This window comes from Mirounga angustirostris, unplaced genomic scaffold, assembly GCF_029215605.1.
Source record: "Mirounga angustirostris isolate CCGP_5_RB_7025 unplaced genomic scaffold, mMirAng1.0.hap1 SCAF_16, whole genome shotgun sequence".
NCBI classification, from domain to species: domain Eukaryota; kingdom Metazoa; phylum Chordata; class Mammalia; order Carnivora; family Phocidae; genus Mirounga; species Mirounga angustirostris.
In genome coordinates, this window is record NW_026991724.1 from 52,908,115 (window position 1) to 52,932,565 (window position 24,451).

Consider the following 24,451-nt stretch of genomic DNA (forward strand, 5'->3'; position numbering starts at 1 on the left):
CCTGGGTCTGAGGGAGGAGGTGGCTGGGAGCCTGGACCCCTGGGTCTGAGGGAGGAGGGCGCTGGGGGTAGGACTCCTGGGTCTGAGGGAGGAGGGCTGGGGGTCTGGACTCCTGAGTCTGAGGGAGGAGGCGGCTGGGAGTCTAGACCCCTGGGTCTGAGGGAGGAGGCGGCTGGGAGTCTGGACCCCTGGGTCTGAGGGAGGAGGCGGCTGGGGGCCTGGACCCCTGGGTCTGAGGGAGGAGGCGGCTGGGAGTCTAGACCCCTGGGTCTGAGGGAGGAGGCGGCTGGGAGTCTAGACCCCTGGGTCTGAGGGAGGAGGCGGCTGGGGGCCTGGACCCCTGGGTCTGAGGGAGGAGGCGGCTGGGAGTCTAGACCCCTGGGTCTGAGGGAGGAGGCGGCTGGGAGCCTGGACCCCTGGGTCTGAGGGAGGAGGGCTGCTGTCTGTCCTCCTGGTCCTGATGGAAGAACGCTCCGGTCTGGCCGCTTGTCCCCCAGGGCTCGTTCCCTGCGAGGTACCCGTGGCGTGGCGACTCCGAGGACAGGGTCCAGTTTCCGCTCGACTACAACTACTCGGCCTTCTTCCTGGTGGACGACGGCACCCACGGCCGCCTGGGCGGGGAGAACCGCTTCCGCCTGCGCTTCGAGTCCTACGTGGCGCAGCAGAAGACGGGCGTGGGAGGTGAGCGGCTTCCTCCCCCCGGGGCCGCGGCGCGGGGCTCAGGATCCCCGGGGTCCCGTCTGGTGGAGGTCTGGGGACTGAGGGCCGGAGGAGTTACCTCTGGTCAAGCTCCTCCTCCCACTATTTGCTCTGTCTTTAAAAATCTTTGTCTCGAAATCTAAACTGCACGAAAGCGGATGGCTCGGTGCAGTTTTAAGAAACTGAACCCACGTGTGCAGGGAGCACCCAGATCAAGGCACCTCCACCGGCCCCGGAAGCCTTTCCCTTCCCGCCGCCGGGGGGGGGGGGGGGGGGGGGGGCACGGGGCCTGCGAGTAGGGCCGGGGGGGGGGGGCGGGGGGCGGGGAGGGGTTCTGACCGCGCCTCTGCTGCCTGTGAACGGCATCCTACACCATCTGCACGTTCTTGACTCTGGCTTGCTGTAGTTGACATTATTTCTGTGAGATTCACCCCTATCATTGCACTAGTTATGGTCTGTAAGTAACCCATGGGTCAAAAAAAGAAAAAAAAAAAAAGCCAGAAAATATTTTGAACTGGATGGTAAGAAATATAGGACCTGTGAGCACTTTGGAATGGAGCTAAAGCGGTATCTAGAGGGAAATTTGTAGATTTAAATGCATATATCAAAAAATGGAAAAAAGGCTGAAAGTCGATGATTTAAGCCTCCAATTAAAAACAAAACAAAACAAAAAACCAGAAGGGCGCCTGGCTGGCTCAGTCAGTAGAGCATGTGACTCTTGATCTCCGGGTTGTGAGTTCAAGCCCCACATGGGGTGTAGAGATTACTTAAAAAAATAATATCTTAAAAAGAAAAGAAAGAGGGGCGCCTGGGTGGCTCAGTCAGTTAAGCTTCCGCCTTGGCTCAGCTCATGATCTCAGGGTCCTGGGATTGAGCCCCACATCTGACTCCCTGCTCAGCGGGGAGTCTGCTTCTCCCTCTCCCTCTGCCCCTCCCCCCACTTGTGGTCTGTCTGTCTCTGTCAAATGCTCTCCCTCTCTCTCAAATAAATATATTTTTTTAAAAAAGAAAGAAAAAAGGGAAGACACCTCCAAACTCCTCTACCTGCCCTCGTTCCCCAAGCTGCATTGAATTTATATGTCACTTTCTTTCTTTCTTTTTTTAAATTTTATTTATTTATTTGAGAGAGAGAGAGAAAGCATGTACATAGGGAGAGTGAGAGGGAGAAGCAGACTTCCCGCCAAGCAGGGAGCCCAATGCGGGACTCGATCCCAAGACCCTGAGATCATGACCTGAGCCGAAGGCAGACGCTTAAGCGACTGAGCCACCCCCGCGCCCCTATATGTCACTTTCTGATAGGTTAACGTGGTATTTGTTTTTCCATTTATTCAAGCCTGGTCCTTAAGTAAGGTTTGTCAATTTCCTCATAAAAATCTCATACCTTTCTGGATGAATTAATTCCCAGGTAATTTGTCATTTTTATGAAAACATGGATAATCTAGTTTGGAGAAAAGTTTTTTATTTTTGTGTTTTTTTTTTTTTTGTATCGGTTCTCTTACCAGATTCTTATTAATATTTATTTATTTTGAGTGGAGTCTCCAATTTTCTGAGAATCTAAGTCATGTTTTCTTCCAATAGATACCTTTGTCTCTTCCAGCTTAAAAAAAAATACTAGTTTGCATTCCAATTTTACTTTCTTTCATCATTACAGTAGGTCAAAACTCCTGGATGAGTGTGAATAGAAGTAACGTTGTCTTGTTTGTTACTTTACTGGGAATAGAATTAGTAGAAAACTATCTTACATGATTTTGCTTTTAGGCTTTGGAAACATTTTTATTGTATTTAGATAGTTCTTTCTTTCTTTCTTTCTTTTTCTTTCTTTCTTTCATTTAAAGATTTTATTTATTTGTTTTTGAGAGAGAGAAAAAGCAGGAGCAGGGAGAGGGGTGAGGGGCCGAGGGAGAAGCAGGCTCCCTGCTGAGCCTCAGGGCACCCGATACGGGGCTCGACGCGGGGGCTTGATGCGGGGCTTGATGTGGGGCTTGATCCCAGGGCCCTGGGATCTTGACCTGAGCCGAAGGCATATGCTTAACCAACTGAGCCACCCAGGTGCCCTCTTTCTTTGATTTTATTTTTAAGAAATCTTTGGGCCCAACGTGGGGCCCAAACTCACAACCCTGATCCAGAGTCACATGCTCTACCAACTGAGCCAGCCAGGTGCCCCTAGGTAGTCCTTTCTAGTCCTTATGTCCTTCATTTCTGTTTAAACTTCCATCCTTTCCTGGCTCCTGGGCTGTTAGGCAATTACAGGAGTGACTCATGCCATAAATACCTGCTTCATTTGGGAGCCTAGGAGTCCAGGCCCCCAGCCCCTTCCTTCCCTGGGAAGTCAAGTATTACTATCTTCAAAATCTGATCCTTCCTAACCTGCTCAAAGATATGACAATTCCCGTGAGCCATAGGACACAGGATTAGGCAGAAGCCAAGTTTGTCCCAGGGACTCATAGGAAATATGGTTCTTTCCCATCTCTGGCAAAGGCTGATGGGAGGTGACCAAGCCCCTGGCTCTCTTCTCCCCAGGGACTGGAATTGACATCCCTGTCCTCCTCCTCTTGATCGATGGTGATGAGAAAATGTTGAAGGTATAGGGTTTAAGTGGGGAGGTGGCTGGGAGCCCTGACTCCTGGCTCCTGAGTCTCAGGGGAGGACAGGGCTGGGGATCTGGACTCCAGGTGGGATGAACACTTGCCTTCCCTGATCTGACTGCCCCTTTTATCCTGTAGCAGGTAGAGAATGCCACCCAGGCTCAGCTCCCCTGCCTCCTGGTGGCTGGGTCCGGGGGAGCTGCAGACTGCCTGGCAGAGATCCTGGAAGACACTCTGGCTCCAGGGAGAGGGGGGAGCAGGCAAAGTGAAGCGCGGGATCGGATTAAGCGTTTCTTCCCCAAAGGGGACCCTGAGGTTCTGCAGGCCCAGGTATGACATTGGGGGCCCAACTCTGAATCCTGAGATGGGAGGGAGCTGGGGACCCGGGTCCCTGGGTCTTGAGAGATGAGGATGCTGAGGTCTTGGAGTCCTGGATCCCAGGGAAGAGGAGAATGGAGGCCCAGATTCATGGATTTGAGGGAGGAGAGGCCTGGGGGCCCAGACTCCCAGGTTCTGGGAGTCGAGGGTGCTGGGCATCTAGACTACTAGGTCCTGGAGGGAATGGTTTCCTGTGACTCTGCAGACAGAGTTGGGCTTAGGGTGTGGAATTCGGTATTCTGCAGGTGGAGAGGATCATGACCCGGAAGGAGCTGCTGACAGTCTATTCATCTGAGGATGGCCCTGAGGAATTTGAGACCATTGTTTTGAAGGCCCTTGTCAAGGGTAAGCCGACCCCAAATTCTCCTCCTTTCTCAGCTCAACTTTGGACACCTTTCTTGGTCTGGGCACTTTATCCATCCTCTCTAAAGTTGGGCTCCTTTTTATCTCTTTTCTTTTTCTTATTCCCCTTGGCAGTGTTTCTTGGGGCTTTGCATGGTGCTGTTTGGACAGTTTTCCCAAGATACTTTCATTATGTTCCAACATTGTTTTCTTTCTGTTGGATTCATGCATGCATGCATCCATCCATCTGTACATTGATCTTTCCATCTACCCATTATTCCATTCATCCTTCATTCTTCCATCCATCCAATCATCCATTCATCTTGCCTTCCACCCATCCTTCTACCTGTCCATCCACATATCTATGGACAGTTCCATTCACTCATTCTTCCTTCCATCCATCTTTGATCCATCCATCCATCCGTCGTCCTACCATCCATCCTTCCATCTATCTACCCACTCGCCCTGTCTTCCTTTCCTGCATAGCTCCAATACGTTTTAAGCGCTGAGGGGTAGGGGAGTCAGAGATGAACCAGAGCACCATCTCCCATTGAGGAACTCCTGATATTTTACTACAGGAATGGATGATGAAAACCAAGGTAGGGAGCAGAATGGCCACCTGGTAGAGGCTAGGGATGGGGATCATGTATTCATTCAATAACATCATCCTAGGCTCCAGAGACTAAAGCAGACCCATTTCTTGCTCTGAAGGACCGCAGATCCTACCAGAGTTTTTTGGACACAACCTTAAGTAAAATTGAAGACCAAAGCGTTGGGGGGGAAACCACTGTCAGTAAAGAGACAAGGAGGGGGTGCTATTTAAATGGGTCTTGAAGAGCTAGTAGAATCTGGACTTAGTGAGATGGGGAGATAGGATAAATAAATGGTAAGGAGGATTCCTAGAACTCTGTGGGGATGAGGGTGGGGAGAGTAGTTTTGGTGTCAGAAGTTTTACAGGGAAAACACCCACTTGGGTAAAAACTCCCAAGAGGCATAGTGTCAGTCCCAGGTCCCCACCCCAATTGTATCCAGCATGTTCTGTGGTGTGACAGAAAGAGCAATTACTTTTGACTTTGGAGTCAGATGAAGCTGAATTGGAATACCAATTTGGCCCCTCCCTTTCTGTGTGACCTTGACAAAGAGACTTCCCCCACTCTGAGCCTTAGTTTCTTTCTCTGAAAAGTGGAGATGATATCTTGCAGGAGTGTTGCGAGCCTCAGGGACAGCTTATGAACAGTGCCTGGTCTCCAAGGATGGGCCAATAAATGGGAGCTCTTTTTTTTTTTTTTTTTTTTTTTAATTAAGTAGGCTCCCCGGAGTGGAGCCCAACATGGGACCTAAACTCATGACCCTGAGATCAAGGCGTGAGCTGAGATCAAGAGTCGGATGTTTAACCGACTGAGCCACCCAGGCACGCAGGGAGCTGTTCTTAATAAAATTCCATTTCCTGTGGGGACACATCCCGTAAACAGCAGCGAATGGCAGTCAGTGAGCAAATCTGCTTCACTTCACAGAAGTTAATGCACAAGCCTCTTGGGAGAAAACAGGGCGGCTATGGAATGGGTGGTTTGCAGGGATGGTGTCGTCAGTCTGTTGCTGCAGAAGTGGAAGCGATCTGCTCTGCTGGGGACATTGGAGCCGGCTGGGCGGGCTCAGTGATAGCAGAGTTGAATGGATGAGGTTTCAGCAGGTGAGGAAGAAAGCGGGGAGGAGATGCATGCTCCTTAAGAGTGTGGCATGAGCCCAGGCACTGTGCCGAGCATTTGGCAGACATTTTGCTCATGATCCTCCATTCCTGCTTGCAGGGGGTGTGGGGCTGGGCAGAGAGGGTCGGAGGGCTAGAGGGATGGGACTTAGGGATTGATGAGCTGGGGGATGTGAAGGAAAGGGAGCGGCAGGGACAGCACAGGGACGGGGGGAGGGTCTGCCTCGTTGCCTGGGTGGACAAAGGAGCCATCCCTGAGATACAGAACCCAGGGAAGGTCGGTTCTGGGGAAAGATGCTGAGCTCCATATGGGACATGGCGAGCGTGATGGATGGGGGGCGTCCAGGTGATAAATGGGGAGATGTGTTAAGGCAGCATAGCAAGCGAGATATTATAATTTTTTTTCTTGTCTTGAAACTGTGAGGAAAGTCGGGGAGGTCTATAGAATCTTAGAAAAGCCCACTGTGAATTTGCTTCTGGGTTTTGAAAAGAAATATAGGGGCGCCTGGGTAGCTCAGTTGGTTGAGCGTCCGACTCTTGATTTCAGCTCAGGTCTTGATCTCAGGGTAGTGAGTTCAAGCCCTGTGTTGGGTTCCATGTCCAGCATGGAGCCTACTTATAAAATATGTATATAAAGTTATGTGGTCCTAGGCATGTGACTGCCTCTCTTTCGACCTTTTCCCTCAACCACTGGCCTTCGAGGTTCCCCATAGTTCTTACCGTTAACAATGCTGCGGAGTGGGTACCATGATTATTCCCATTTTATTTTATTTTATTTATTTATTTTTTTAAAGATTTTATTTATTTATTCATTAGAGACAGAGAGAGAGGCAGAGGGAGAAGCAGGCTCCCAAGGAGCAGGGAGCCCGATGCGGGACTCGACCCCAGGACCCTGAGATCATGACCTGAGCCGAAGGCAGACGCTTAACCATCTGAGCCACCCAGGCGCCCCGATTATTCCCATTTTATAGATGAGGGAACAGAGGCTCGAAAGGCCGGGGCTTTCCTGAAGAGACTCCACTGGTATTGGTGGAGCTGGGATTGGAACCCAGATCCGCCTGCCTCAGAGCCCATTGTTCACCTGCACTCCACTAGATTGCCTAGTCCCACCACTCCAGTTTCCAGAACAACCAAAATGGCCCTCCTTAGTTTTGGAAATCCACGTGAAGCAAGTGGACACAGAAGGAAAAATGGCACAAGTGGTCTGGACACCAGCGGTGTCTAGACTTTGCTCGGCTTCTCCTTGGAACCTTCTCTGGATGCTTCAGATTTTTCTGGCCCCTCGTTGACCGTACATGTTTGGATCCGTTAATTGTTGTGTCAAAGTTTTAAAGGCCCTTTGCTCTCCCTCGTTCTTTTTAATGACCTCCAGGGCCTTCCGGAGCCCCTCTGCTGTTCGGAGTTTTTTCCCATCTCATTTTCTGCTGCTCATTTTTATTTCTCTGTCTTCTCACAAATACACTTATGTTTCCAGGAAATCAGAGTGACTCACATTTGCCGTCCCTTGCTGTGTTTGCCTGCACGCAGACCTTGGCTCAGGCCGCTCCTGCTGCCTTGGAAGTTTCTTTTCTCATCTTAGATGCACACCTCCAAATCCTGCCCATCTTTCAAAGCCCTACCTCCATGCCCGTCCTCTAGGAGGCCCCCTTGGATCACTCCACACCTCTGTGAGTGTAGCCTCCCCTAATCACATTCTGTGCCCACCTCCGAGGGCACCAATCCCTTGGAAGGTAGTTGCGTGGTTTCTGGACACATTTCTCTGGAAGGATCTCCTTCAAGGCAGGGGCTGCATCCAGTTTCTTTCTCCGTCCCTCCCATTGCCTGGTCCATAATGTACGTCAGTAAATGTGAAATGGATACCTGATTGCCTTTCTTCTTCTTGAGGACTCTAGAACGCTGGTCTGCCCTCTGCCCTGAGCTTAATAACCTTATGCTTGCAATAGCCTGACTTCTTAAAGACCCCAGACGCTACCCAACAACACCCCCTTTATATGGGGTTTAAATGTCCCGTATCTCGCATTGAAGCAAAACAGACGTTCATCTGAAATTCCTACCCCCCCCACCCCCGACTTTTCACGCACTGTCCCTCTCACTCTTTCAGCTTGTGGGAGCTCGGAAGCTTCAGCTTACCTGGATGAGCTGCGTTTGGCTGTGGCTTGGAACCGCGTGGACATTGCGCAGAGTGAACTCTTCCGGGGGGACATTGAATGGCGGGTGAGAGGGCAGGACCGGGCGGGCTGTGGATCCTGACAAGGGGGATGCACTCTCCTCCCTGCCTGACTTCTTCCACATCTGGCTTGGTCTTCCATTATTGTCCAGCCTTCTCTTAATTGTCCATCTCTTCCCATCTTGTTTCCCCTCTCCCCATCCGTCCATTCACCCACCCACCCAGTGACCCGTCACTCCTAGCTCTGTACCCCATCTCTTGTCCTTCACGTCCGACGTCACCTGGCCTTCTGTCTCTGTGCTCATCTCTTCCTGCCAGTCCGTCCACCTGGAAGCCTCCCTCATGGACGCCCTCCTGAATGACCGGCCTGAGTTCGTGCGCTTGCTCATCTCCCATGGCCTCAGTGTGGGCCACTTCCTGACCCCGACGCGCCTGACCCAGCTTTACAGCGCCGCGCCCTCCAACTCGCTCATCCGCAGCCTTTTGGATCAGGCGTCCCACGGTGCAGGCACCAAAAGCCCAGTCCTTAAAGCCTCTGCGGAGCCCCGACCCCCTGACGTGGGGCAGGTGCTGCGGCTGCTGCTGGGGGAGACGTGCGCGCCGAGGTACAGCGCTGGGGGCGCCAGGGATCCCCACCAGGGAGAAGCCTGCAGGGAGAGCGTAAGGACTAGGCCCGCGAGCCTGGGGGTGGGAGGACGGATCTGGGGGCAGGCCTGGGAACAGGGTGTGCGCCCAGACGGGGTGGGGTGGGGAGGGAGCTGATGGTTGGGGCGGAGTCAGGAAGGGGCCAGTCCTCACCACCCCCTCAACTCGCCTGCAGGTGGGTCTGCTCTCGAACAGGGCCCACTCTGATCTCATGCTGGACACCATCCTCGGGCAGGCCCCCTGGAGTGACCTGCTCCTCTGGGCGCTGCTCCTGAACAGAGCTCAGATGGCCTTGTACTTCTGGGAGATGGTGAGTGCTGGTTTGGTCTCTGAATCTACTTTCTTCTACATCCCTGTCCTTTATCCCTACTGGACCCCAGTGCCTGAGCAGTAAGAGTCCCTGACCTCTGACGTCCCTCCGACCCCCACCCCGGCCTCCGTTCCTCTGACGTCACTCCGACCCCCACCCCAGTCTCCGTTCCTGATCTGTGACTCCATGCTGCTTCTCCTTCCCATCCCCCAATATCATGCAGTTCTCCTAACTCGTGTCTTCCGTTAGCAATGTATACTGGGTACTTTCCCTCGTTCATACATGAGAACCAGTCTCATTCTTTCGGAATGGTTACCTGTATGAGGAAGTTAGACGTTATCCTGCAACTGATGGGGAGTCATTTAAACATAGTTACACTTGTACACTAGAGGCAAGGACATGAGCTAAGAAGGTAGATCTGGAGGCCTCCAGGCAGCCAAGATCGGGGCCTGGACTAAACACCTGGGATGGAGGTGTTGAGACATATTTGGGAAGTTTGAGAAGAAAAAAAAGTCATAGGATTTGAATAGGATCTAAGATACAACCTATTTTTATGCCATAAAAATATCTTGACATGGGGCCGCCTGGGTGGCTCAGCGTCTGCCTTCGGCTCAGGTCATGATCCCAAGGTCCTGGGATCGAGCCCCTGGAGAAGCCCCTGCTTCTCCCTCCGCCTGCTCTTGCACTCTCTCTCTCCCTCTCAAATAAATAAATAAAATCTTAAAAAAAAAAAAGAAAAGAAAAGAAATATCTTGACAGGACTTCTTCCTCCTTGGGTTGTTTTTAGCCCCTCAAGTCATGGGTTAAATATAGATTATTTTTCATCGAGACAAAATTCATATAACAGAAAATTCACCATTTAAACCACTTAATATTGCACAACTTAGTAGTCTTTAGCACACTCACAGTGTTGTGCAAACTCCGTCTAGTTCCAGAACATTTTCATCATCCCAAAAGGAAACCTTGTACCCATTTAGCACTCACTCCCCATTCCCTCCTTCCCCAGCCCCTGGCAATGACTAATCTGCCCCCCGTCCCTATGGACTTGCCTATTCTGGATGTTGTGGCCCTTTGCACTTAATTTCTTATGCTTAACATAGTGTTTTCATGGGTCATCCAAGTTGTAGCATGTATCTGTGCTTCATTCCATTTTGTTACTAAATCATATTCCATTGTATCGATATGCCAAGCTTTGTCTATCCATTCATCTCTTGGTGTCACATGGGTTGTGTGGACTTTCTGGCTATTGTGAATAATAGTGCTATGACCATTGGTGTACAAATATGTGTTTGAGTCCCCGCTTTCAGTTGTTTTGAGTACACATCGAGGAATGGAATTGCTGGATCATGTAACAATTTTAGGTTTAAGTTGTTGAGGAACTGCCATACTGTTTTCCACAGTGGCTACACCATTTTACATTCTCACCAGCAATGCACAAGGGTTCCAGTTTCTCCACATCTCCACCAACACTTGTTATTTTCTGTTTGTTTGTTTTTTATAATTGCCATCCTAATGTGTTTTTATCTGTGTTTCCTTAATGATTGGTAACATGGAGCACCTTTTCATGTACTTATTGACCATCTGTATATCTTTCAATAAATGTCTGTTTAGGTCCTTTGCCCTTTTTTTTTTTTTTTGGAGAGAGAGTGAGTAAGTGGGGAGGGGCCGAGGGAGAGGGAGAGAAAGAATCTTAAGCGGGTTCCACACCCAGCAACTCGGGGCTTGATCTCATGACCCTGAGATCATGACCTGAGCTGAAATCAAGAGCCAGACGCTTAACCGACTGAACTACCAAGGTGCCGCAAAAGTTCTTCTTCCTTTTTTTTTTTTTTTTTTTTAAGAGAGGGAGAAGGGGGTTACAGAGGGAAAGGGGAGAGAATCTTAAGCAGGCTCCACACCCATCATGGAGCCCAACGAGGGGCTTGATCTCACAACCCTGAGATCATGACCTGAGCAGAAATCAAGAGTCAGACACTTAACCGACTGAGCCATCCAGGTGCCTCCCTTTGCCCATTTTTAAAATTGGTTTGTCTTGTTTTTTGTGGTTGAATTGTATGAGTTCTTTAGATGCTCTGGATATTGATCCCTTATCAGATATGTGATTTGCAGATCTTTTCTCCCTTGCTGTGGGTTGTCTTTTCACTCAGTTCATAGTGCCCTTTGATTCATGAAAGTTTTAAATTTTGATCAAGTCCAATTTGTCTGTTTTTCTTTGTTTTTGCTTTTGGTGTCACATCTAAGTAACCATCACCAAATCCAAGGTCATGAAGTTTTATTCCTATGTTATCTTCTGAGGGTTTTATAGTTTTATAATTATATATAATTATTTAATCCTACCTGTTCATCTTATTGAGATTTCCCTGTGTGTGATGCGTCACTTCTCTTTTGCTGATTTCAAGATTCTCTGTTTTTGGCTTTCGACAATTTGATTATAATGTTTTGCGATGTGAATCTCTTTGAATTTATCCTGCTTCCATTTCTTTGCTGTTGGATGTGCAGATTCATGTCTTTCATCAAAATCTGGGGAGTTTTAGTACCCCAAACTTGAAATACCTTTATATATATCTCAAAATATTCTTTAAGTCTCGAAATATTCTTTTCTAGCCCTTTCTCGCTGTTCTCTTCCTTTGGGACTCCTATTATGCATATATTGGTATGGTTGATGGTGCTCCACAGGTCTCTTAGGGTCTGTGTATTTTTCTTTATTCTTGTTTCTTTCTGCACCCCAAACCGGATAATCTCAATTGATCTATTTTCAAGTTCGTGCGTACTTTCTTCTGCTTCCTCAAAGCTGCTGTTGAGCCCTTCTAGTGAATTTTTCATTTCAGTTATTGCACTTTTTAGCTCCAGAATTTCTACCTGGTTCCTTTTTTTTAATTTGTCTCTTTATTCCTATTCTTTGTTTAGTAAGACATCCTTCTCCTGGCTTTCTTTCATTTTCGTCCATGATTGCCTTTAGCTCTTTGAGCATATGTAAAGCATCAATTTAAAGTCTTTGTGTAGTAAGTCCAATGTCTGAGCTTCCACAGAGACAGTTTCTATTGATTTCTTTTTTTTTTCTCTCTTTCTTTCTTCCGTTCTTTCATTATTATTAATTTCTTTTCTTCCTGGGAATATGCCATTCTTGTTTCTTTGCAAGCCTCATAGTTTTTTGTTGAAAACTGGACAGTTTGAATATTATAATGTGGCAACTCTGGAAACCAGCTTACCCCCTTCCTCCAGGATTTGTTGTTGCTTGTTGTGGGTTATTGGTGGTAGTGTTTGTTTAGTGACTTTTCTAAGCTATTTGTGTAAAGGCTGTGTTCTTTGTCGTGTGTGGCCACTGAAGTCCCTGTTCTGTTAGCTTAGTGGCCAGCTAGTGACTCATCAGAGAATTCCTTAAATGCACGGGTTGGATAGGGAGAGCAAACGCCCCTGGCTTGCAGATTGGCTCTGTGTTGGATCTGCATTTCACTACTTAGGCAGGCTGTTTACAATTTTGCCTTAGCCTTCACTTCCTGCTTTTGCTGAGGTGAGAGGTCAGCAAGAGGTGAAAGCTTAGGGTTTTCTTTGGTCTTTTCTGAGCCTGCACCCAGTCTTGGTCATGCATGTAGCCTTCTAGTTTCCCTGATACATGTAGGAGCTTTTCAAACCCCTTATTCCTCAGAGTATCTCCTTCCTCAGCCACTTCCCTCCTCAGCTATTCAGTTTTTGCTTAACCCTGACTGTTACTCTCTCTTCAGGCAGCTGAGCCTAATACATTTGTCTTTATTTTATTTTATTTTTTAAAGATTTATTTATTTATTTGAGAGAGCGAGAATGAGAGAGAGAGAGAGTACATGAGAGGGGGGAGGGTTAGAAGGAGAAGCAGGCTCCCCGCCGAGCAGGGAGCCCGATGCAGGACTCGATCCAGGGACTCCAGGATCATGACCTGAGCCGAAGGCAGTCGCTTAACCAACTGAGCCACTCAGGCGCCCCTACATTTGTCTTTAAATGCTTTCAAACACCACCCCCCGGGGAGCCATTTCTGCTTGGGGAGAGCCCCAAGAACAGTGAAACAAAGGCAAACCCTTGAGCTGTTCCTTCAGGGACATCTAAGTCCACACACACAACCACAATTATTTACGAGTAAGATCTGAATTGCCCGCTCTGGTACCAAGGAATGTGGGCTGTTGCCTTCCAGGCTGCCCTTGAGCTGGGGAGTTGACAGTGGTAGTTCAAATGTCACAGTGCTCTTTTGCTGAAACTTGGGGTTTTCTTTCTTCGTTGAGCCTTCTCCTATTTGTTGTAAGTTTTATATTCGGTTCTGGAACTCTGAGAAAGTTGACTCTGACAGCTTTTGCCAGCTTATCTGTTGCTTTTGTGGAGAGACAGAGTTTTGAAATTCTCTACTCTGCTATTTTAGGTGACAACTCCAGCTGCTTCTTGACCTGTCTATAACCTCTGATGTCATTCTAACTCTGACCCAGCCCTTGGTCCCTGAACGACCTGACTTTTGACATTTTCACCTGATGACCAGCAGCTTCTTCCAGATTCATCTACAAACACTACCTCATCCTTGGCCTCTGATGACCCTGGTTCATTTCTGACTTCTGGTTCTGTCCCTTTCCCTTGACCATAGGCTTGCCCCCTCTCCGCACCCCCTTCTGTGAACCTCTCTGAACTCTATCCCTGACCCCCCTCTCTGCCTCTCCAGGGCTCTAATGCTGTAGCCTCAGCTCTTGGGGCTTGTTTGCTACTCCGAGTGCTGGCACGCCTGGAGTCTGAGGCTGAGGAGGCAGCACGGAGGAAGGACCTGGCGGCCAAGTTTGAGGGTCTGGGTGCTGGTGAGCAAGGCACGGGTATGTGGGGGTGGGGGGACAGGGAGCTGCCCTGTAGGGGGTTGTGCGTCTCCCCACTCCTCTCCCAACCCTGCGCCTTCCCCTTCGGTCCCCTCATCTTTCCGCTCACACCATCTCCTCCCTCCCTTTCTTCCCTCCCACATAAACCTCCCGCCCCCAGACCTTTTCGGTGAATGCTACCGCAGTAGCGAGGAACGGGCCGCTCGCCTGCTGGTCCGTCGCTGCCCGCTCTGGGGGGATGCCACCTGTCTCCAGCTTGCCATGCAGGCTGATGCCCGTGCCTTCTTTGCCCAGGATGGGGTACAGGTGAGCATCTGAGGCGCCAACAGCCCACACAGTTCCCACCTGGAAGCTTTGGGAAGTATGGAGGATAAGGCCCTGCCATTGTGGGCAGTGGATGGTCTTGACCAGCCTCCCCTCCCCGCAGGAGACCACCCGTCCTCCAGAAACTCTCTCCCAGAAGCGCTGCGCTTCCCATAAGACGCCCCACCCCTTGCCACAGCAAAGCCCACCCTCCTAAGAAGTTCTAGTCCTGAACAGAAATTCCTGGTGATGATAGGAAGTCCCCATCTGTCACACAAGAAGTCCTCCCCTCACCCGCAGGAAATCCCATGTCTCCCAAAGGAAGCTCTACGTCATCTACAGGAAGTCCTTCCCACTTCCTTAAGGGGTTCTCAGTTCTAGGTCTCAACGATTAGAATGACCTCACCGAACAATTTTACCTAGTGTTTTGGGCATAGACAAACTGGCTTAGGAAGCCCCCCCACTTCCATAGGAAATCCTCTCCTTTGGGAAGCCCTTCTTTTTTTTTTTTTTTTTAAAGATTTTATTTATTTTTCAACAGAGAGAGGGAGAGACAGTGAGAGAGGGAACACAAGCAGGGGGAGGGGGAGAGGGAGAAGCAGGCTTCCCGCGGAGCAGGCAGCCCGATGCGGGGCTCGATCCCAGGACTCTGGGATCCTGACCTGAGCCGAAGGCAGACGCTTAACGACTGAGCCACCCAGGCGCCCCTGGGAAGCCCTTCTTGCCCCATGTCTCTCCCAGCATGTCTGTCCTGACATTTAAAATTTTTTTCTCAGTATCCTTAATGTAAATCTGACAAGGGCGTGACGACTGTCTGGCTCAGTGAGTTACAGCACGCGACTCTTGATCTCAGGGTTCAAGTCCCACACTGGGTGTAAAGCTTAGTTAAAAAAATAATAAAAACGTTTGACGGGCTCAGAGAGTCCCACCCTCAGTACAGGAAGTCTGCTTACCCCAGCAGGAAGTCCCATCCTCACTTGTCAGAATGATTTGGCTGGCATTTCAAGTAATTACCCAGAGCTCTTTGCTTTGAACAGTGGTTAAACTCATGGATTCCAGCTTGGGCCTCTTCCTTAACCTCCCGGTGCCCCATCTGTGAAAAGGGGGAAAATGTTATTACCTGTTCTGGGAGTGTGGTGAGGGTTAAGTGGGCTAATCAACGTAAAGTGCTTAGCCTGGTATCTAGCATGTTGTGTTAATCAATGTTGGCTGCTTAACTCTACCAGCTAAAACCTGGGACAGGTCATCCTCACCTTTTTTTTTTTTTTTTTAATTTATTTTTTATTTATTTGAGTGAGAGAGAATGAGAGATAGCACGAGAGGTAAGAGGGTCAGAGGGAGAAGCAGACCCCCTGCTGAGCAGGGAGCCCGATGCGGGACTCGATCCTGGGACTCCAGGATCATGACCTGAGCCGAAGGCAGTCGCTTAACCGACTGAGCCACCCAGGCGCCCCATCCTCACCTTTGACCTCCTTCCCCCTCACCCCCAATAGTTACAGTTGCCGTATTGAGCACCTGCTGTGCATGCTGCAGTTGTGGCCCAGCTCTTGCCTGGGGTCTTTAGAAAGGGTCTGTGGGGGAGATTCAGGCTCCTAATCCTCCTCACACCCCACAGTCTCTGCTGACACAGAAGTGGTGGGGGGAGATGGACAGCACCACTCCCATCTGGGCCCTGGTTCTCGCCTTCTTTTGCCCCCCACTCATCTATACCGACCTCATCACCTTCAGGTCAGTCCCCTGGGGTTAGGTTGGTAGGAGGGGGTTGCTCAGTTTCTCCTTCCTGCTCCCTTCTGGCTGCCTTCCTACTTGGTCTGTCCAGGGCTTCCCCTCCGTTTGCTCTCTTTCCCCCTCCCCCAGGCTGAGGGCATGTCTGGGAGGTGAGCTTTTGTGGGGGCTCTCTGCAGTGTCTCTGGGGAGCAGTTCCTCTGCCCTCTGGCCATGGCGCTGGGGGAAGGTCTCTTTGGGGTGGCTCTGGAAAATGCTTCACTGTCTCCCTGCCATGCCTGTGGGTGAAGAAGTTTGGGTCTCTTTCTGAAGAATTCCTCTTCCACTCGCCCCTGCTCCCATTCCTCACTCCGTGCTTTCCTCCATGCCAGGAAGTCAGAGGAGGAGTCCATGCAGAAGGACCTGGCATTTGACATGGATCGAGGCGTCAATGGGGAAGGCCCTGCTGGGTGAGTGGAGCCCCCCACCATGTGAGGTGGGACACCCTGGGCAGCTTGAGGAGCACCAGGCGCTGGGAGCAAAGCCAGAGGGGAGGAGTGGAGCTTCAGGGGGTGATGGCTTCATGAAATCACTGAAGATACCAAGGAAGTTTCCCAAATGCCAAGCTCGAGGCTTGGGTCAAGGTTTGGTTCTGCCACCAGGGGGTTCCTCACAGGAAACCACTTGACTTCGTGCTACACATACTTCCATCTCGATGTAGCAAATGGAATCGGGTGGATTTGGTTCATTTAGGGATCTTTCATCTTTTTTTTTTTTTTTTCTGACTCCAAGGGCCTTTGCTCTTAAATCTCTATGCTGGGGTACCCAGGCCTAAGCAAATAGTCTATCAAACTTCTGATAATGCCACCGAGTGGAGGTACCGAGGGACTTGGCTGTGAGTCGAACAGACCTGGGTTCAAATCTTGACTTTGACCTTAGAAGTGACTTCACCCCAAGCCTCAGTTTTCTTTTCAGTAAAATGAACATATGTGGAAGGTTGTGCCTGTGTTAGGTTAGGTTGGGCAATGCTGCATAAGAAAGCACCTAGGGGCGCCTGGGTGGTGCAGTTGGTTGAGCGTCTGACTCTTGGTTTCGGCTCAGATCGTGATCTCAGGGTCGTGAGATCGAGCCCCACATCGGGCTCTGCGCTCAGCGCAGAGTCTGCTTGCGATTCTCTCTCTCCCTCTGCCCCTCCCACTTGTGCACTCTCTCTCTAAAATAGGTAAATAAATCTTTAAAAAAAAGAGAGAGAAAAAGAAAACATCCTACACTCTCAGTGACTGTCAACAACCAAGGCTTACTTCTCCCGCTCCATTTTTGGCTTGTCTGTGTCTTGGCTCCAGTATGGTTTCCACTGTGGGATGAGTGAGCACCTCCTAGCTGAGGTGTTGCTGGTCTCATAGCAGAGGGAAAAGAGAAATGGCCAACCAGGAACTGGCCCTTACAGCCTCCGTGTGGGAGAAACACACGTCACTTGTGCCCACATTTCATTGACAAAAGTGAGGCATAGGGTAGTTCCTCAGCTCCTAATCCTTCCACTGAGAGGGAACCAAAATACTCCGTGCAGAGTAATACGGTGTGCCCCAGGGCCTGGGGGGAGCCGCGGGGGGGACTCCTGGAGATAACGTACAGAATGCATCAGAGTGTCGGCACATAGGAAGTAGTCAATTAATGGAGTGTATTATTGCTCCTGCTGTTATTGATCCATGTCTCATTTATTTTGTTGAATGGTGGGTGCAGGCATCAGGGTCTAAATTGCTGGTAACAGAGAAAGAGAGGCAGAGGCCCACATTTATGTTCATCTTTGTACCCTCCATCTCTACTTTAGGCACTTAGGTGAGAAAAAGGAGGGCCCTGGCCTCCAACATCCCAGAAGAAAAATGTTTCTGGTAACTGTTAGAAACATGATCAGAGGGCGCCTGGGTGGCTCAGTTGGTGAAGCGACTGCCTTCGGCTCAGGTCATGATCCTGGAGTCCCGGGATCGAGTCCCGCATCGGGCTCCCTGCTCGGCGGGGAGTCTGCTTCTCCCTCTGACCCTTCCCCCTCTCATGTGCTCTCTCTCATTCTCTCTCTCTCAAATAAATAAATAAAATCTTAAAAAAAAAAAAAAAGAAACATGATCAGAAGCCAGAAGTCTGTAAGACCCACTACATACCTCAAGGAGCAGTCGAATTGAAATATAGATATATGCATACATATTTTTCTGAGACAATGCACAATGAATACAATGTATTTGTCAAGATAGAAAACTAAGAAAAAAAATTGGGACCACTGAAAACGGTTGGCTGGAAGTCCCCAGTGTCAGGATCAGGAACGATGTCCTTGCCCAGGGAGTTCCCAACTTTTGCACCATGACGATGACAGTGACATTAGCTGATGCCACAGAACACTTACAGAGGGTAGCCAGTGCGCTGAGTCCTTCCGAAAATCAGTTTATTTTCTCAACAACCCAATGCAGTAGGGTCTATTATCATCCCCATTTCACAGTTGCAATCACCGAGGCACTAAGTCACTTGCCTCAGCTCATGTGATTTGTAGGTGGTAGAGCTGGGATTTGAACCCAGATCTTCTTGTTCCCGAAGCTGTGGAGCGCCACCTCCATGGTGAGCTTTGTAAAAGGACAGATTCCTGGATTCTCCCCCAGGGAGGCTCAGGACGGGCCCAGGAATCTGTGCGGCCTGGTAGTGCCTGATTCAAGATGGCGGATGGTGGGGAGCATTGTGACCACACATTTTTTTTTTTTTTTTAAGATTTTATTTATTTATTTGACAGAGACAGAGACAGCGAGAGCAGGAACACAAGCAGGGGGAGTGGGAGAGGGAGAAGCAGGCCTCCCGCCGAGCAGGGAGCCCGATGCGGGGCTCGATCCCAGGACCCTGGGACCATGACCTGAGCCGAAGGCAGTTGCTTAACCAACTGAGCCACCCAGGCGCCCGTGACCACACATTTTTGTTCCCAGGGCCCCACAGAGGGTGAGATGCAAAATACCAAGTCTGTTTTCCCTCGACATTAGGGAACTTCCTGTCCTCTCTGCATTGTACTTTCTTTAGCTTTTATAATTCTTTCCTCTTCTTGAGAACAGCTTTACTGAGAGAAAATCCACATATCATTCAGTTCACCCATTTAAGGTGTTACAATTCAGTGGTTTTTGGTACATTCACAGAATTGTGCAGTTGTCACCACAATCAATCTTAAAACATTTTTGTCACCACAATAAGAAACTCTGTACCCCTTAATGGTCACTCTGTATTCCTCCCTTCCCCCAGCCCTCGGTGGCCAATAATTGGCTTTCCGTCTCAAAGAATTTCCCTATTCCTGACGTTTTGTATGAATGGAGTCATATGCTTTGTGGCCTTCTATGATTGGTCTCATTAACTTAGCGTCTTGTTTTCAAGGTTCCTCCAAGTGGTAGCTCGCATCAGGGCTCCATTCCTTTTTAGTGCTAGATAGTATTCTGTTGTATGGATGGACCACATTTGATTTATCCATGGATCAGTTGATGCACATTTGGGTTGTTTCCACTTTGGGGTTATTTTCTTTCTGCTTGGTTTATAAAAAGAAGATGCCTCTCCAAGCCAGTTTATTTTTCCTGTTAGCTTGTTGAGTTTATTTGTATTATTCATTTTGGCATTTCTGGTTTGAGGTCAGAATGAAGAGTCAGGATGAAATTGGGACAGAGGGTCAGAACTTGGACAAGAAGGGTCAGAGGTAGGAGCGGACCAAGGTCAGAATTCAGAAACCAAATACGGCTGTTTGCTCTGAGATCAGATATGAGGAACACTGGGCTGGACAATCTGACATCAGACTTTCTGGGTCAGAAGTTAATATTCAGGCACCGGGCTGTCAAACCTGGGGAGCTGAGGTCATGAAAGTGAGGGGGTCAGACGTCAGGTAGATGGTCCAAGGTCAGACAGAGTCAGGGGTTGTGAAGGTGAAAGAAGAGGGACCTGAAGTTAGAAGTCAGACCAGGGTCAGAGGGTGGAGAAGGTCAGAGGCGGAAGGTCAGCAGTCTTGAGGGTAGATCTCAGAGGTCAGAGGTTAGATACAGGGGTCAAAAGTCAAGGGGAGGGGTGCCTGGGTGGCTCAGTTGGTTAAGCGGCTGCCTTCCGCTCAGGTCATGATCCCAGGGTCCTGGGATCAAGCCCCACGTCGGGCTCCCTGCTCGGTGGAGAGCCTGCTTCTTCCTCTCCCTCTCCCTGCTGTTCTGCCTACTTGTGCGCTCTCTCTCTCTGTCAAATAAATAAAAATCTTTAAAAAAAAAAAAAAGTCAAGGGGATGGTAGACAGGGGACTTGGTTTCAGGTCAAGCAGGGTTAGAGGTCAGCTGTGAATGGCGAGAGGTCTTGATGACGGTGAAGAGGGGCTCAGAGGTCAGGCTGAGCCCTCCTCCCTTCCCCCTTTACCCCCCCAGGCTGGCAGAGCCCCCCGAGAAGACGGCCGTGCGGGCGCTGGGGCGGCCCCCACGCCGGGGCTGCTGCGGCCGGTGCTCCCCACGCCTGCGCCGCTGGCCCCAGTTCTGGGGGGCGCCGGTGACCGCCTTCATGGGCAACGTGGTCAGCTACCTCCTCTTCCTGCTGGTGTTCGCCCGGGTGCTGCTCCTCGACTTCCAGCCCGAGGCGCCCAGTGCCCTGGAGCTGCTGCTCTACTTCTGGGTCTTCACCCTGCTCTGCGAGGAGCTCCGGCAGGGCCTGGGCGGCGGCTGGAGCAGCCTGACCACCCGCGGCCCCGGGCCCGGCCCCCAGCGGGCCCCGCTGCGCCACCGGCTGAGCCTCTACCTCGCCGACACCTGGAACCAGTGCGACCTGCTGGCCCTCACCTGCTTCCTCCTGGGCGTCGGCTGCCGGTGAGTGTCCCTGCTGCCTGCCACTCCGCGCCTCTCTGCTGGGCTGCAGCCAACCCCGCTTTTCCCGGAAACACGCACGAAGGCCCCTTCTTGGTCGAAAGCCCCGCCTCCAGGTGGCCCCCAAGCGGTTCGCTCACACCTGGGTATCTGGCTTTAGGGACGGCCGGACTAGGGCAAGGGCCTCGCTGTGTTTCTAGATCTGCAGGTCGGGCGGGCTTTTCTCTGCTCCCCCAGACCTGGCCCTGCGGCTGCACGGGAAGCCCCGCTGGACTCAGTCTTCCCCCAGACAGGGGCCAGGCCCGGGGGTGGGCGCCCCCTCGCCCCAGCCTCCAGGACTCCCCTCTTCCCTCCAGTCCATCCCCACAAGGCTCTTTTTACTCTCAGAGCTGTCCTGCCCCTGCCTGCTTCCCCGGGCTGCCCAGCGCCCCTGGACCCGGTCCTGGGGGCGCTGCCCGGTGGAGACCCGCCCAGCTCTGCAGGCCTGCGTCCCCATTCCTTTCCCTTTTCTTCATCCAGGCTCCAGCCCCTCCGGGCAGCTTGCAGTTCCTTCCTCACAGCGAGTAATTATAATGATCCGTGTAATTATTTTTTTACCAGAATTTTTACCAGTACAGATAAGCTCTTATCAAGGAATGGTTTTCATTTCTGCAAATTTCCTCAATCAGTTTTATCTGCAGGGCAGTTAAACACATTTCAGTTTCAGTTTCTGAAATTATTTCAACTTCGTTAATTATTATTTGGGGTAAGTCGTACAACAAATACTTGGCTCATCATTGGTGTTGTATTGAATGGACCTGAATTTTGCCAAAATCTAGGGTCTGTGTTTGTGAATTTTATGTTGGGGCTTTTATGTCATTCGGGTCCAGTTTTCCTGGGTCAAATTTTATAGATTCACATTTTTTTTTAAGATTAAAAAAAATTTTTTTTTTAAGATTTTATTTATTTACTTGACAGAGAGAGACACAGTGAGAGAGGGAACACAAGCAGGGGGAGTGGGAGAAGGAGAAGCAGGCTTTCTGCAGAGCAGGGAGCCTGATGTGGGGCTCGATCCCAGGACCCTGAGATCATGACCTGAGCCGAAGTCAGACGCTTAACGACTGAGCCACCCAGGCGCCCCTAAAAAATTTTTTTAAGTCATCTCTACTCCCAGTGTGGGGCTCGAACTCACAACTCTGAGATCAAGAATCCCATGCCCTGCCCAAGAGCCAGCGGCCCCTACAGATTCACATTTTACCAGGGAAGCTTGAATGTCCTGTCACTTTTTTAGTCCATAAAAACCTAACTGTTTCTGCTTAGTTCTTAGCATAAACAAAACCAGATCATCAGGAATTCACCTCAAATATTTTCTGTTGCCAAGACTGGGCTGTGTCATGTTAGTTCATTTCTTCTGTGGCTTCCAGATCATACTTCGTGGTGCCGAGAGAGAGAGCGCAAAGGGCATGTCAAAACATCCTTGGAAACATGGATGTTTTGGGTCTTGGCATGTCATGTCTTTAATTAAAATTTTGTAGCTCTCAATTTAACCTTTAGATTTTTTTTTCTTTTTTCCATTCTGATGGGTAAAAATGACTTCTTGTCTTAAAATTTATGCATCCCTGACTACTAGTTAGCTTGGGCATCTGTTCATAGCAAATGGCCACTTGTCCTTCTGTCAATGTCTTTTCATAGCCTTGCCGCCGCCGTTTTAGAAAATACATATTCATTTATGTTTATTGATCTCTTGTATATGCGTACGGGTAGGTGCTCTCCTAACCCTTGGTGTTTTTTGTTTTTGCAAGATTTTATTTTTAAGTAATGTCTACACCCAACATGGGTGAATACTTGAACTCACAACCCTGAGATCAAAAGTGGAACACTGCCTGTGCCAGCCCAGGTGCCCTAAATCTTGGTGATTTTGTTCTAAATACCTTCTGTCTGCAGCTTCTTTTCACGTTTGTATATTATCTTAAACATTCTTTTATTCTTTAAGTTTGTATCTGAAACAACCCGAGACTTATAAAAAAGTATGGCAAAAACAGTACAAAGAATTCCTCTACATCTTTCACCCAGATCCCCAGATGTCAACATCTTCCATTATCAAAACCAGATCTTACATTTTACCAACTGTCCCATGGATGTCCTTTTTCTGTCCCGGGAGCCAATCCAGTTCTTCAATCCTTCTTTGGCTTTTATGATCTTAACACTTTCGAACAGTCCAGTCCAGTTATTTTGTAGGATCTGCCTCCATTTGAGTTTGTCTCAGTTCTCTCGTGATCAAATTTAGGTCATGCATTTTTGGCAGATAGTTTTGCCTTTCTCTGTTGATCATATTTATGTTATCTTTTGATGCATGGAAGTTTTATACTTCAGAGTAGTCACATTCATCAGTCTTTTCCTGTATTGTGATTTTATATATATATTACTTGTGTAGAAGGCTTGTTTTGTTTTGTTTTGTGACATCTCATCCTATCAAGCTCATGAAATTCTTCTGTATTTTCAGATTTTAATGTTTTGCCTTTTACTCTAGGTTTTTTTTTAAAAAGTACTTTTTTATTTTATTTTTGAGAGAGTTGGGGGGGCCGAGGGAGAGGGAGAAAGAGAAGCTTAAGCAGGTGCCACACTCGGCGGAGGCGGAGGCAGGGTTTGACCTCAGGACCCTGAGATCATGGCTTAACCTACTGAGCCACGCAGGCGCCCCTTGCCTCCTACTCTAGGTTTTTAATCCATTCAGAGTTCAAGTACATGATGATGCAAATAGGGATATAATTTTTAAATTTTCCCCATAGGGATTGCCCATGTTACTGGCCATTTGACCTTCCTCTGTGAATTGTGTGTTCTCTTTATCCACTCTCCTTTAGGTCGTTTGTCTTCTGCTTACTCGTTTGCTGGAACTCTCTATATTTTGCCTTTTATAGGCTGGACAAATATTCTGGCAGTTTTTCCAACTTGTTACAGGGGCCTCCCGAATTTTAGCCAGGGCTCTGATTTATGCAGCCATTTTTCAGCGGGTGCCAGCGCCCTGCGCGGCTCATCTTGGCGCTGTGAAATCTGGGTAAACCCGGGTGAATCGGAGGGTCCCGGCTGCGACCCCTCCAGGGTCACCCCGAAGCCTGGTGTTGGGAAAACCCGGGTTTTCCTTTGCACCCCGTGACCCGAGTGACCCCCGCCGCGTCTCCCCGCATCCCAGATTGCTCCCCGGACTGTATGACCTGGGCCGCACTCTCCTCTGCCTCGACTTCATGGTCTTCACGCTACGATTGCTGCACATCTTCACGGTCAACAAAGAGCTGGGACCCAAAATCGTCATCGTGAACAAGATGGTGAGGGAGGCGGGGCCGGGTGGGCGGGTCCAGAGGAAGGGGCGGGGCGGTGTGGGCACGCGTGCGCAGAGCAGGGCGGGGGCGGGGTCTGGGCGGGGCCAAACAGTAAAATCTGAAAATACAGGGGCCCCTTCGGTGGGCGGGGTCGGGGCGGGGCCAGACTTGGTCTTCTCTTCCTACCTCGCAGATGAAGGACGTGTTCTTCTTCCTCTTCTTTCTTGGTGTGTGGCTGGTTGCCTACGGGGTGGCCACGGAGGGGCTCCTTAGGCCCCGGGATCGTGACCTCCCGAGTATCCTGCGCCGTGTCTTCTACCGGCCCTACCTGCAGATCTTTGGGCAGATCCCCCAGGAGGACATGGACGGTATGGAGGGATGAGAGGGCCTGACGCCCTCCCTCCGAGTCCCCCCTCCCAGTGCTCCCCGTCCCTGGGTCTCTATACCCCTCTCCTTAAGTCTCTGCGTCTCTCTCTCCAGGTCTCTGAGTAGCCCCTACCCTCCTTCATCCCTGTGGGACTCTGCCCGCCTCTCTCTCTGTATTTCTGTTCCCTGCCTCTGGGTCTCTGCCCCCTCCTCTTTCTCTCTCTGGGATTCTGTCTCCGTCTCTCTGGGTCTCTCTCCCCCACGCCCCTCCGAATTTCTGTTTTTCTCTGG

At 49.9% G+C, this 24,451-nt stretch overlaps 1 protein-coding gene across 1 annotated transcript in view; it reads left to right on the top strand.

Annotated features, from left to right (window-relative positions):
- Positions 1 to 24,451, top strand: part of TRPM4 (transient receptor potential cation channel subfamily M member 4) — a 37,789-nt gene that overhangs the window by 7,360 nt on the left and 5,978 nt on the right. Inside the window, exons 6-19 of the mRNA XM_064581050.1 lie at positions 498 to 681; positions 3,220 to 3,281; positions 3,423 to 3,614; positions 3,908 to 4,007; positions 7,811 to 7,923; positions 8,195 to 8,536; positions 8,697 to 8,831; positions 13,507 to 13,636; positions 13,812 to 13,957; positions 15,570 to 15,682; positions 16,051 to 16,128; positions 20,070 to 20,501; positions 23,668 to 23,800; positions 23,988 to 24,162. Coding sequence (XP_064437120.1) covers positions 498 to 681; positions 3,220 to 3,281; positions 3,423 to 3,614; positions 3,908 to 4,007; positions 7,811 to 7,923; positions 8,195 to 8,536; positions 8,697 to 8,831; positions 13,507 to 13,636; positions 13,812 to 13,957; positions 15,570 to 15,682; positions 16,051 to 16,128; positions 20,070 to 20,501; positions 23,668 to 23,800; positions 23,988 to 24,162 — 2,335 coding nt within the window. The remainder of the gene's footprint in view (positions 1 to 497; positions 682 to 3,219; positions 3,282 to 3,422; positions 3,615 to 3,907; positions 4,008 to 7,810; positions 7,924 to 8,194; positions 8,537 to 8,696; positions 8,832 to 13,506; positions 13,637 to 13,811; positions 13,958 to 15,569; positions 15,683 to 16,050; positions 16,129 to 20,069; positions 20,502 to 23,667; positions 23,801 to 23,987; positions 24,163 to 24,451) is intronic.